The sequence below is a fragment of the Trachymyrmex cornetzi genome, unplaced genomic scaffold (assembly GCF_001594075.2).
Source record: "Trachymyrmex cornetzi isolate Tcor2-1 unplaced genomic scaffold, Tcor1.1 scaffold93, whole genome shotgun sequence".
Taxonomy (NCBI): domain Eukaryota; kingdom Metazoa; phylum Arthropoda; class Insecta; order Hymenoptera; family Formicidae; genus Trachymyrmex; species Trachymyrmex cornetzi.
The window spans coordinates 201347-216558 of NW_017300278.1; the positions used below are offsets into that span (position 1 = coordinate 201347).

Here is a 15212-nt window from a genome sequence, read left to right on the forward strand (position 1 = left end):
TTTACAAAAAAGGCCACACGCCATTAAAAAGTAGACACTCCAACGAAAATTTTAAGCCCTGGTTGGTTGAATTCTGTCAAAAAATGAAATGGGCAGAAGGGGACACCGACACGCGGAGAATGCCCCATATATATATTTAATGTTATACTTACCGGCTTAATGATATCAGTTCGCTCGAAGAAACCATCTTTTCGCCGATTCCAAAATGTTAAATGGCCGCGCCCATGCGTTATTAAGAGATTATCATCCAGTGGATGAAATGCTGCACCCGTGAGATCTTCTTGCATAGTCTATAATAAATATAATATGTATATAATATCATTTCCCAATAAGTAAAAATTAATTTAAAGAATCAGAAAGAAGAGGATACACTTACCGCTACTTTGCCTAACAAGTGACCCCATTGCCATTGCCACACCGAAAGTATAGCTTCTCTTCCAGAATCCACGGCAAGTACGTAACTACCGCCATTCTATAATATCAAATGGTTATAGATATTGCATGTACTTACATAATCTCTTATATAATTTATATGATTAAATTTATTATTTATTTTTTAGTATTATTACTTGTCAATAATTAAATGTATTTGAAGCATTGTATATACAATATTCGCAATTTGCACTTTTTTTTCGATTGTTTCAGTAAATTAAATAAACTAAATAAATATTTGAATAAAAATTACTTGTAACCAAATTAGACAGTTGTGAAATTACCAGTTGTGAAAATGCTAATGCTGAGACGCCCATTTGAAATTCGGTCATGCCAAACACGTATAGAGTGAGAAGAGTTTCCGTTGACCAAATACGAACATGCGGCTGTGCTTTCCTATGCCTGCCTGCCTTTTGACCAGACGCGACAAGTTCCCTGCTAGGATGAACCTGAAATGGGAGTATATGTTTTTCTTTATGAATAATACTATTACTAATAATAATTAATTATTAATAAGAAGAAAAAAACTCAATCTTATGAAAAAAAAGTAATAAAAATACATGTCTCGACAAACATGTTTAAACTTATACATTCATTCAACTTTCATTATACAAAGATTTTTATTATATTTACTGTAACGTTCGAAAGACTCTTTCTCAAATTAACACGAGGGTGCAATATTTCTGGGGACTCAATTCTCTTATTTCGCTTTTATTTGCGCACTGTTGTGGCATGAAAATATTACCTACCTCCATGCACATAATGTCTTCTGTGTGTCCAATATAGTGTCGTTGTGCATTCTCTTCTCGATCGAAAAGTATTGCCACGGCCGCGACATAATATAATAATTCGCCACTGGGTAAAACCCAAAGATTTTTGCGAGTGTCAGTTCCTCGATAACCGTAGACCCACTCTAGTTGCAGCTTCTTCTCAGGCGGTGAGTTATCAACTGGGGGCAGATGCGAAGGAGGATAAAACGATCGTCTAAGACCTCTGATCGTCACCCTGGCCGGTTCCTCACGTAGCACTTCTACGACGCTGTAATCTGCTAACGATATAGCATGTTATTCTTAAACTTAGAAGTTAGAGTATGCCCTTTATAAAAAAAAAAAAGAAAGAAATATAAGAACATCGAAGGTACTAAAAATATCGAACAAACCTTGCAATATTTTTCTCTCTCTCAAGTAAATTTTGCAATACTATGTCATTTTATGATCGATCGTATTCCAAAAATAACATAATTTTTATTCAACAAACTTTTCAAAAACTTAATTTGAGTACGTACAATTTTAAGACTAATAATACGATTAAACTAATCAAGACTAGTCGTTAGTTACTTTTACCGTTTACTCGAACAACTTCAGAATCAGGGGCATACAAAGCTCGTGGTCTGCTCTTGCTACGAGCCCTTCTTTGACGGCTAACTTCTTCTACAACAGTGGATGGTCCACGTGATCTTGATCTTCGTACCGGGGATGTTGTGACACCACCAGCCATAACAAGAGCTGACCCGGTACCCAAATAAAATGTATCCACATCAGCAAATTCGTTCCTCAATTGCGAGAAACTTCTCACCTAGTGGCATATTGTATAAAAGTATAAAGCAATTTTATTTGCTGGATATTTTATGATGCTTACTATAATAAATTATGAAAAACATGATTTGCGAATACTTATATATTGCATTTATTCTTTTCATCACAGATTAGTTTTGTATAAATGAAAATTTTATCTTCATGATTTAGGTTACGTGTGTTCTTATAAAATAAATTTTTTTTTATGATTGCCTAGTACTATGTATTGTATTAAAATGATAAATCTATTATGAATTGATTATGTTTCATTTCTTTACAAGGCATCTAATACCTATTTATGATAAATATCAATGAATAAATTCTTGCGATTAAACATTTTAATATATTTGATATATTAAAGCTTAAATATAATTAAATATTATTACAAGAAATTAATAATATATGCAAATATTACAATTCAAACATAAGATTAAAAAACAAAGAGAGAGAGAGAGAGAGAGAGAGAGAGAGAGAGAGAGAGACAAAGAAAAACAAAAGAGAAAGATAGAGAAAGAGGAGAGGGGTCGATGACGCGCTATTTGATGAAGAAAATTGGCCCATTTGAAATTCATGTACGATCGTGACCTGAAAAGATGAATCTCTGACCTTTTTACACACACGTGGGGGTACGTTCCACTTACATGACGACCACCTCCTGTGACTTGTAAGAACTATATAATCGTGTAATTTATTAAAATGTCAAAAATTCAGTCGTATGTTCGATATTAATTTTCCTTTTTCAATATTCGTCATAAGTTCTTGGACGATGCATTTCAATACTAATGTATAGTATAAATCTGTGTCATATAGAATATCGCATACAATAGCTTTTAAAGCACGAGAACATCGACGATGTCGAAAGGCTTCAAGTAAAGTAATACATTATGATTATCACGTACTGTATTTTGACTATATAATACCGGACTTTACAGACACCTTACTTATGTTTCTTGCTTTAGTCACAAACGCAGATTATTCTGACAACGTGCAGACGAAGAACAATTTAGATGAGATTATATCGAATAAGTAAGTTTATCATATTAAAAATCGCAAACTAAAATTATTATCTTCTTAAATAAAATTTATCTTATAAACAATTTATATATTTTGATATAAAGAAACTTTTGATTTAAAGATTATATAAATATGTTATCGCTTTTCGAATTTTTCAAAAACAGCCTGCAATATTGCAAAAATTAAAGCGTACTTTTGTAAAAAAAAAAATATATTACTCTAATGTAATATGTAATACTTAATTAATTATTGGAAGACTTTTGCCTTAAATGTAATGATCGAATATATAATATATAATAAAATACTTCATTTTTATAATTCTCTATTGTGTATACTGTATAAAATTAAAATTTTTTATTTTTTTAAGTAATAATAACAAATAATTTTTTAAAGGTGACTTATGGAACATACAAATAACAACCTTATTTCGTAAATTCTCAAACGAGGGCCGACCCCGTTATCGTCATGCTTCGAGTTTTACTCCCGTCTTGCTTCTCCCCGTAGTCCGGCATGCATATTTATGGATTAACGTCGCACCCTAGTCGATTTTACAAGTACAATGCTGATACCTCAGATTTACATATGCCTTTTTTCTTTTTTGCACTTTCAAATCACGCACTGACATTTTCTAGATTCTTTCCAAATACCAAGCTTAAAATGACATTAATTTTGTATATAAATATGAGAATTTAATAGATTTGTGAATTAATTTTATTCAATAAAATTTAATAAATTCTAATTTTTTATGGCAGAAGAGGATAAATTTTTAATTCAGTAAAAGCAGAATATATAATTTTGTCAAGTTTTAAATATTCTTTAATTTCAATCTACATTTAATACAATAATAAATTTGAATAATAACTAACCTCTTGTCCTGAAACGGTAAACATCCTTTTAGCTCCGTTCATCTTCAATACTTGTCCAAGGTCTTCTAAAACTTCCTCGAAAGGTTGCGATGTACGAAGATTTAGTAGAACTCGGCACTGACGAAAAAATAATTACAAAGGTTTGTATATTTTTAAAATTACATTGATAAATATATAAATAACAAAGAAAATTTTAATTATTTAAGCTAAGTAAAATAAGTAAAACAGATAATAATCAAAAACAGATGTTACAAATAGTTCAAATATCTTCCTTATAAAAAATATTTTTTTTTAAGAAATTAATTTTATATAGACAAAAATTGAATTTAAAAAGAATTAAAAAGCGCAAATAAAAATTACATAAATACTAGAAAAATTATATTATATAATTAAAGAACACAAATTAATATTAACAAACACGTAGAGTAAAATAAATCATTTAAATGACAAAAATTCTATCATACAACAAACACGTTATTTATTTATACGGATATATTATTTAGATTGAGAAAAGAAAAAAATTATTTTTTTTTAAAACAGCGAAGACTTAATAAGAGTTAAAAGAAGAATTAATGCGTAGATTAACATATAGATTTCGGCCGATTTTTTTTTTACCGCATGTAAACAATTGACAATTCTCAATCCTACCTGAACAGTATGATCATGGTTGTTAACAATACGAATGACACGGCCCGAAGATGGCTTTCCGCCACCAGGGGGTGGCGCTTCTTCAGTGATGGAAGCTTTCCGGCTAAGGCTCGGTACCGCTGGCGGTCTACTTTGCCACCCTCCAACCCCACTTACGGTCCCAGTGGTACCGCTCCTACTACCTCCACCGCCTGCTGGACTAGTGTACCAGGTGTTGTTCTTCTTCCCGTAGCTGGCCGGCTGACATGAAAAATTTTTAATTATATTTTTCGCAATAAATTCTTCACAGTTTTAAGATACTTCCTAAACGACACAAATTAAAAATAACATAACATCAATGTTGTAATTTCGCGCTCAACGATTTAAATGTAACATAACACGGTGTTACATAACAATTACATTGCTGAGTGCGAAATTATAAACTTGATGTTATAAACTTTGAATTTATGTCGACTGGAAAGCATCTTAAAGTTGTGAAGAATTACGATATATGTTAAAATTATTAGATATTAGAAAATTATTAAAATTTTCCAAATAAATTTTAATTTCATTCTGAAAATTATAGTATACATTATACAATATGTATAGTATTAATATTATTATTTATATTACTGTCAGTTATTTTTTTAAAGATATTTTATACTACATAATATTGAAATAAATTTGATGGTAAGATTAATTTTCTTGTGTATTTTCGTGATATTATCAATTTTAAATTCTTGACAAAAAAATATTTTATTTTTTTCTTTCTTACATAATTATTATATTCTATATTATTTCTGAATATGTTAAATCAAAATTTGAAGTTTCTTCTGAAATATTTTACTAAATCCAATAAAATGTCGCATAAACATTTAAAAAAACCTGCATCATGTCGGCCGGCAGCGATATCACTTCAAAGGAATCGCTCATTAACACGACGAAACTGTCCGACCAGCAATTTAAATCTCGACTGTAATATTCAGTCTCCGAATCGCTACAGTAGTCCTCTATTTCTTGTCTAGCAAAATTCGGCTCCGAATCGTCCGATTGGGACGAAGACAAACTTGCAGACTCAATTGTGGATCTCAATTGACTCCTTGCAACCTTTGAAGATTCACTTCACTTTTGCCACATTCAATATCGCACGGTATACAAATTCACATAATCCAAAAAATTAGGATTTCATAATTTATTTTATGTCTTTGAAGAATATCTTCAATTAAATCTATTTTAATGTAACGATAACTTCATAAGCATAAAAAATAAATTCCAGTTATGAGTATTAGAAGGAACTAAACAAAGAGACACTGAACAAATACGTTAAAACAAATGTTTTATAGGCAGATGAAGATCGAACGAGTGGAAGATTGCTTTGATTACAATCGCAACTTTAAATGATTCAAAAAACTTCCATCACTGCTCATATTACGTTTTTGAAAATTCTCAATCTTTAATCGTAATACACACAATCTCAATCTCGATTCTTAACACTCTTTCATAGTTATAAAAAACGAATAATGACGTTTCCTCATCGAGAATCGAGAATATTGGAAGAAATTGGAGAAGCTGTAAAAAAAATAATGAAAGATCGCGATTCTTTATTACGATCTACTGAAAAGAAATGTCCACATCAATTTTAACATCGAATTCACCAATCGACAGTAACAGTTTTAATGATGAGATTTGACGTGAAAGTCTGTTGCAATTATCTTTTCGTCAATCTTGAATTGCGTGACACAATTGCTATCTCTCTTTCGAATACGGACGGAACACGTTGGTACAACCGCGACTGTGTTCAATGGACGACTACTGGGGCAAGTAAGAGGTGGGATAGTTGTATTGAAGAACTAGGGTGCTGCAACATCCCCTACCACACTTCTCTACCTTACGTTACCATATCTTATGAAGGGCTGCCGTCGCTCAAGGACGACCATCCCCTAACCCTTCACCTCCTCTTCTACCCCTCTTCTTAATCCTCCGCGTAACAATATTAATTCAATTCAGTATGCTGATACTAGAAATTAAGGGAATGCAACACCTTTTTCACGGTTATTCATTACTTTTAATGAACATAATATTGAGCGTGCCTTGCTGTCGTTTACATCAATTGAATAACATTGTGCAATTCATATTCGATTGTAATATTTGTAATGCGCGAAGTAGCCTTGAATCATTGAATGTTCCATATTATCAAAATTTTTTAACTACACCTTTGCAAATATTTTTTAACCAATTAGATCATTTCCCTTCTTCTCCTTGATTTTTATCGAAATGACACAATAAAAATTATGAACAATTTTAACTCAACTTACGATTTTATTATACATATACACATATAATTTGAGCTAAGATTGTTTATAATCTTTATCGTGCTATTTTTTTTATTCAACACAATAAAAATCAAAGAGAAGAAGAGAAATTATATTCAGTTAATTAAATAAAATATTTGTAAAAATTTAACTAAAAATGTTTGACAATGGAACATTCAGTGTTTTAAAAACTTGATTGTACATTATAATTAAATAAGAATTGCATAATGTTATTCAATTGATGCAAGCGATAAAGACACGCTCAGTATGTTCATTAAAAATGATGAATAAAAGAAAGTTGCAATTCCCTTAATTTCTAGTATCAGCATACTGAATTGAATTAGCGTGCATATATAATGTATGTATATAATTGTGAGAGTGTGCGCACACGTACAATTTTTGTAAACTAAAACTATTAAAATTTACTATTTTATATGTAAAATTCAACATATCGGGGAGATAGCTGATAGTAATCACATGTGTTTCGACTAATCTTAACAAACGATCAATAGGAATCGTTTTGTCTCTTGTTAGTTCGAATGATAGAAGTTCTATTGGGCTTAATGCTTGTTTCGATAAAAGGCGATAAAAGCATCCGCGGAAATTAAGAACGCCCACACCTTCCTGATAAATCTCTCATAAAAAAAAACTTGATTTCTCAGGAAATTCAGCCTATATATTAAAGCACTTAACTTGATTAGCTACATAAGACTAATATTAAAAGTAGATCTCAAGAACAAAAAAGAGCTAACGAGACTAATAGTCCAATAAGTTGAATTATGACTTCAAAACACGCGTACTATCCCACTAACAAAAGATCAGTCATTTATATGAGACACTTTTTATATCGTAGTCTTTTTAATGTTAAAAATTATGCAGTAAAGAAAATATAACGTTTCCTCAAAGTCTTTTTTAAGTATATTTGGAAATATATTATCGATTAATGTAAATGTGAAATTGAATAATTATCTACAGTACATATGGATATGGTCAATGTAAATGGATCCCTTGTGCTGGAATAGTACTATGGAATCTCGTTAAATTGATGTTGCAATAAATCTGCGATATCTTAATTGAATTGGATATGGAATGGTCGACAATTGACATACTTATGTATACAAAGAATTCGATGCTATATTATTGAGATGTAGATAGATTGACCCTTGACAAGCTTTCAAAAATTTAGGTGACCAAAATTATGCGGGTTATAATGTCTATTTTTTAATATATATATATATATATATACATATGTAATAAATTTCACATACGCACACGAATACCTAGTGTCTAACTCTTATGGCATTTACTCATGTTTAATTTATCTTTTGTATATTAATCTAAATTAGTGCAAGCTATTGTAAATAATTATCACAGAAAGATAATTGTCAGTTAATTAGCAACTCATATTATACAATTTTATATTATATAGTATAATATTCTCAATACAAGGTTATAAGGGTATAATAGTTAGAACGTATTCACATATATATAGAATGAAGGTCAGCTCGCCACTTCATTCTCACGCAGACCAACCCTTTCGTTAAGCTATCCTATATTGATATGATACTTTAACTCTTAGCTCAGGTCATTAGTATTTCATCTTTACTCACACACACACACGTTTTCTGGTTGTATATAATTTCATCATATATATATCAAATTATATTTAATTGTTCTTTCGAAATTAATAAGGTATTCAGAATTGTATTAATTTTTCGCAATTAAAATATTTCCGTCATATATATTTCGTGCATGTACATAATACGTATAAAATTATAATATAATTACGACAATCGCGTGCAAAGTTGTCTGGGTTGATTATAATTCCAAAAAAAGATTAGAAAAAATAGCGCAGTTGATAAGTCACGACAATAAATCTTTTCGATAAGCCTCCTAATACCAAACTCTATGCTCAAGAATTTCTTAAATTTTTCGACAAATCGAGAATAAATTTAGAAAATGAAATAATAATGATAGAGGTATATAATGAGATATTTATACGAAACTGTTTAATAAATCATGTATAATCAACGAAAAATTTCTCGTAGAAAAACAAATAAAAGACATGGAACAAATCGTTTTATGAGTTGCGTAGTTTTCATGAAAAAGACATATCTAGTAAAATAAATATGTTTCTATTAAAAGCTTTTAAAATGCAAATAAAAAATTATTATATATCTTTAGTTATTTCTGCACAATAAAGCATTACTAATCTTAATTTTTATGACAGCATAATTTACCACAAATATGTATATTTATAATCATTCACGTAAAAGTTAATTCTTCATTATATATATTTTTAAAAAGTTTCATATTATTTTTCTTTATTTGTTATATTATAATTACTAATTTTTCATTTTATCTTTCATTCATAATTGGAAAAAAAGTTTTTTAACTGAGAATGCAATACAATTACCTGACAATCCGTCTCAATTGATATTGATAAATCATATACAATTGTTTTTAGAGCAAAATTTATATCATGATTTCATCAAACAATTTTTCTTCTACATCTTCCTTTCCGCTTGTTTTTACTTAAAATGGAGTATCCTTGCAATATGAAAAAATGAAGAACCAGCTCACATTATGTTGCGTGACGATAGCAAGGTCCCGTGATTCAAAACGTGCAATAGCGATTACAGAAAAATAATTCGCTGAAGAAAATAATAGCTAGAGTAAGGGTACCCGTCAGCCGTCGCTCGATAAAGTAGCGATCGCGAAGGATAAGAAGTCTAGCTAGAAAGAAAAATATATCTAATGAACGTTAATGGAAACATTTATACACTACATATTATACGCACTTATCACATTTCTTTGATTTCCGTGCTGTCTTGGTGACATGAACTACAGCAAATAATCGATTATGGTGATATCAACGCTGGGACTATCGTTCGGTTTGCTCACGAATAAATGGCTATACAGCCGTAGGAAAGACAGAAAGTTACGTATAATATTTACATATAATCGCAATAAATTTAAACAAATTTTAATGCAAAAATAAAATCCTCGAGAAAAAAGAAAAGTAAAAGACAGGAGAACAATCGCGCGACAAAATAAAATTTTTCTGGAGCAATGACCCAAACTTTAAGATTACTTTGAATCTTTAAAAGCAATAACGTTCTCGGAGGTAAGCCAAGCAAAGAGAACTTGGTGTTTATTGATCCCAAGAGGCCGGTTGACCAACGGTCAATGAGATACGGTCTCTCCCCCATTCTCTTGCCACCCTCTACAACAGCCTTCTTAACGGAAGTAGGAATTGCCCCTCCCTTCCTACCTCCCACTTACTACTCCGTGATTCATGCGTTCTTGGTTGTTCTGGCTAAGAAAATCGAATTGGTCGCTATTATGAAAGCATTGAAGAATCAAGGAAAAAATTCGTAATTTGAGAAAATAAAATTATTATTTCTATTTTATTAATAGTTTTCTACATAATTATTAAGAAAGTATTGAAAATTGTGTGGATTTGTGGAATGTAACCTGTATCAATACAAGCTTTTGGTGTACTTAGAAAAAATCCTACTATTTATACAGTTGCAGAGATTGTGTAGTACATACATACTTTACGTTTCAAGGATTGTGCATATGGCATACACGACGCAATAGTAACTTCAATTGTTGGTAATATGTAATTAGGTCACCAATAGCGTGGCAAGCAACGCGAGGAACAAACACGCAATTTGTGTTAAGAAAAGAGAACGAAGGTGAACGAACATATAATAAAAATCTAATTAATGGCACGAATCTTTATCGCAGTACTGTAAGAACGTGTATAATGTTACATGTTAGAGTGTCAGAAATGATGGAAATGCAAAATAGGCCGATATTATTTCGCGCAACGTATTAGGAAGTGACTTTGAAGGGACCTCATGACTTTTGTATATCGCGGTGTCTTTTAGTAATTTCTTTTAGTAATTATTTGTAAATAAAATTTGATTTTTATTGAATCACACACAAATTTCAAGCTTATTACTTACTGATAATAATAAATTATTCAGTTTCAAGTAATCTTTGACAAAACTTTAGGACATATTATTTAATTAGTGACATATAAAGTCTGATATTAAAAATTTAAAGTAAAGTAAAGGAATAAAACAAAGAAGTTTCCTTTCAACTTTCTTTCTGATAAGAAAAAGTTAACTTTAAATTAGACTAAAAAGTTGGCAGAAGTGGAAGTGCAATACTGATTACGGTCCTTTGTGCTAGAAATGTTTCGAAGTATTTTTTGATTAACCAATTAGTGAAAGTAAAGTTACTTTCTTTAGAGTAGTTAATCAAATGCTTCGAAGTGTTTGTAGCGTCAAATGGATCGCATTCAATGCAAAATCTAAGAGTGGCTTATACAGGGTGTCCCGACCTTTTTTGTCAATCACTTTTGTGTAGATAGAGCGGACTAAACTGAGTCGAAAAGTCCTCTACCTTTTTCAATTTTTGCAATAGTTAATAAGATATTAATTACTAAAAATTGCAAAATATTGGTCTTGAATAATTTTTTACTCAAATACTATCAACTTTACAGAAAAACTGCAAGAGACAAAAATTATTTATTTTCTTCTCATAAAGTTCTGAGAATTTTTTCAGAATTTTTTATCAACTTTTTAGTACTGCATTTTCTTATTTTTACCAACATGAGAAAATACGTTATTAAAAAATTCTGAAAAAAATTCTGAAAAAATTCTCAAAACTTTATGAGAAGAAAATAAATAATTTTTGTCTCTTGCAGTTTTTCTGTAAAGTTGATAGTATTTGAGTAAAAAATTATTCAAGACCAATATTTTGCAATTTTTAGTAATTAATATCTTGTTAACTATTGCGAAAATTGCAAAATGGTAGAGGGCTTTTCGACTCAGTTTAGTCCTCTCTATCTACACAAAAGTGATTGGCAAAAAAGATCGGGACACCCTGTATATATCTCTAAGATATTTTGTATATTATTATATGACGAGAAGAAGAGAAAAATGTCATGAAAAAGATGTTCTAAAAGAATCATTCTGTTTAACAAAGATCCATTTTATAAATTGCTGTAGTGAAAAATAATGACAGAAATTGGAGATTAAGGTAAAAAGACAGAAAGAAAGAAAATGATGAAAGCAAATGCAGAAAAGAATACAAGTAAGAAAAAGGAGGGAAAGAAAAAGGAGGGAAAGCTCTGAGAAGAAGTATACGTGACTATTCTGCGCAAACTCATATCACTATTTGATACAAACTGATACTTTAAAATCACTTTCATGTTCCTCTGTTTCTTTATCACACTTATAGTAAATTCTCATCGGTCCAATTTTGTATTATAATTATTAAAATGAGACTTCACGTACGCTTCGTTTTTTAAAAATTTAAAAAATTAATACGGGAAAATAATATTTTATCTTAAATGATTATCTTGAATATTGAAATTGTCTCTCTCTTCCCTCTTCCCTTTTTCTTCTCTTTAATTAATCAAATTGTAAAAATGGGTTACATTTTTGAGAATACTGATCTGATTAATTAAGGCCAATCGGCATGTAAAGCCCAGTTATTTAATGCAAGAATCATGCATTATAAGCTTCAGCCACTTTGTCGAATTAAAGAATAATCCTGCATATGATTGTCGATCAAAGTAACTGGATCGTAATTGCATCAAGGTGCATCGTAATACATAGCGAGTTAAATTGGTCACACCTCTGTATTAAAGGAAGGGTGTGAACCATAATGCCCAATGACGTAAGACAAAATAAAATTGCTTCTCATCCATTGCATCAATAAACCAGACAGGCAATCAGATGATGAGAAACTTTTTTAAGCGAGTTTTTTCCTATAAAATTACATTATAATACAGATATTATACATAAATTATAAATAAATAGTACTATAAAATTTGGAAACAAGACAAATCATAAAGTGTTCAAATCTATATTGTTTCGATACTAAAAAGGATAGGAAAAGAGCTCTCTATTCTCGCGCAATTAATATAACTTTGCGTTGCGTGTGGCCTGCTTTAGGAAGCTGATCTGGGCCAGATACACACGACGTCCCCTCGTCGTCGTCGTCGTCGTCATCATCGGTATTACAATTTAAGCATTCTTACAAATGGTTGCCATATCGCATCTCTTTGAAAGTTATTTAAAAATTCTATGTTCTGACACATTTATTGCGATATACTAAACTCTACTGCAATATTAGTAGTTGTTTTTTATTCTTTTTTAATTCTTATAGCTTTTGTATAAAGTGCGGGCGTGTTTATATACATGCGTATTTATAAATATATGTGTTCTGATGATTATTTAGAAATATTAATTTATATAAATAACTTTACGATACGATAGCGATCGTAACAGTTGTAATAATACTATTGATAATACTAGCCTGCAAAAAAAATTATTTTTAAAATGTTAGCTATTTTTAATGTTATTTTTGCTTGTTGGACACGAATCCGTTTTTCAAGTTGGTTATAACGTCACAATTGCCAGAAAATTGGCGTCAAAGAATAAAAAACAACAATTGTAAGAGTTTTCGTGATATTGTAGCATTGGCAACAAATTTTTTTCCAATTTTTTGTTAATACCGCACGAAAGTATTAACTTTTAGTTTTAAAATGCATTTTGTTTCATTTTGGAATGATTTTTTATTTTCGATATATAGGAATTAGAAATTTGGAAAATCAATTCATGTTCAGCATCAAAAAACAAAAGGAACCAACAAAATTTCTTCAAACAATGATCCAAAAATGAAAATTCGTAGACTAATGTAATCGGTTAATCGTATCAGTAACCCGCATAAGAATTAAGAACAAAGGAAGATTCAATGTTTTGTTATTCTTTTCTTCAATCTTTGTTATATTCCCAAATACTCCCTTTACATATAGGTACTATAGAAATAAAGTATATGATATATCTTTCTTTGTATATTCCGTATTTTATTTTCTTCCAATATATGAGTATTAATATTATTATTATTATTATTGATTAATTTTTACTAATATTGTATTACTAACATTGTTAAAATATTTTTTTCATAACTGTATAAAAGATAAAATCATAAAAATTTAAAAACTACAAAAGTTAAACATATTTTTATATTTGCCATGAAAATACGTCATTTTTCATACAACAACCGAAGTTATGGACAACAACCGAAGAAAAAAAATGCCAGTATGTTCACACTTGTAGCACGATGAAGTCGATCGTGCTTTGAAGAAGACGTGTTTACAACGTCAGTCAAGTTCACGAGTATCGAGGTTGTTAGTTGTTATCAACTAGAGCTTTAATCGAGCATGATTAACACACACTTTCGCTATCTACGAAATCGCGTTCTTGTACTTTCTTATCAAGATAACATAGACTATCAATTGCATTTATTTTTTTTTTAATTTATACTTATATTATTTGTGCAAAGTAAAATTAATAATTTCAAATAAACAAATATATTTAAATCAAACTATTCTAAATTGATCTTAGATTTCGTTGATTCAATTTTATCTTTAAATACGATATACATATGAATTGGACGAAATATCTTTTTTCTAAATTTATTTTCTCTGCAATACTCGAATTCATGTGATGCATCGAAGATTTTTCTTACCTTGAAGGTTTTATAACTGGACACTACGTAAGAGGCACCATCCTCGAGTTCGTCAAGATTGATCTTCCGGTCACCGTCCATCGAGAAAATATGGCGCGCTCCTCTTGGCAAGTCCATCCGAAGGGATAATCTATCCAATAGAGCCTCCAAAGAACCAATGTCACGGCCAGGTTTGAATCTAAAAATTGTCAACATTTACTAAAGTAATATTATACATATAAAGCAAATTCGAAAATCTACGGGGTATTCTTTCAAAACCTTTTAATCAATTTCGAATGAATTTTTTCTTATTGTTAAAACTATTGATTATTACTGCAAGATAAAAGAGTAATAAGAATGAAAACTTTAATCAACGCCACAAAACTAATGTATAAAATATAACATGTATGTTTTGATTTGTAATTCAGATCATAATTTGACAATTGAATATGTTTGAACAAAATTTATTTAAATCTAAATGCATTTCTCACGTTTAAGTTAATGTTTTTAAAAATACGATCCTTTCATGACAACGCAATTTTATATATATATATATATATATGTCAATAATGTTTTTCAATCATAATTCACAACAACATTTTTATAACCCTCCAATTAAAATATTAGTTTAGATGTTAGTCAATTAAATAAACGTACTGATTAGAAATGGCATACATCGTGCATTTCTTTTTTTATAAGCATTTTTCAAAATTTTTCTATATATTTTTCGCCATTTTTCCAAAAAGCTTTAAAAAAAATTTAGTTTCTCAAAATAATTTTTAATATTTTCGGTATATAATTACAACGTAATGCACAATTATATATATATATATATATATATATATATATATATA

General features: G+C 29.8%; 1 protein-coding gene across 2 annotated transcripts in view; it reads right to left on the reverse strand.

Annotated features, from left to right (window-relative positions):
- Positions 1-15212, reverse strand: part of DCX-EMAP (Doublecortin-domain-containing echinoderm-microtubule-associated protein) — a 22921-nt gene that overhangs the window by 5099 nt on the left and 2610 nt on the right. Inside the window, exons 3-10 of one of the 2 annotated variants that reach the window (XM_018520826.1) lie at positions 14380-14557; positions 4535-4774; positions 3887-4003; positions 1776-2007; positions 1182-1477; positions 717-881; positions 377-472; positions 153-290 (exon numbers count right to left, since the gene is read on the reverse strand). In XM_018520826.1, the coding sequence (XP_018376328.1) occupies positions 153-290; positions 377-472; positions 717-881; positions 1182-1477; positions 1776-2007; positions 3887-4003; positions 4535-4774; positions 14380-14557 (1462 nt within the window). Of the gene's footprint in view, positions 1-152; positions 291-376; positions 473-716; positions 882-1181; positions 1481-1769; positions 2008-3886; positions 4004-4534; positions 4775-14379; positions 14558-15212 lie in introns of both variants that reach the window. The other variant, XM_018520825.1, reaches the window with a different exon arrangement.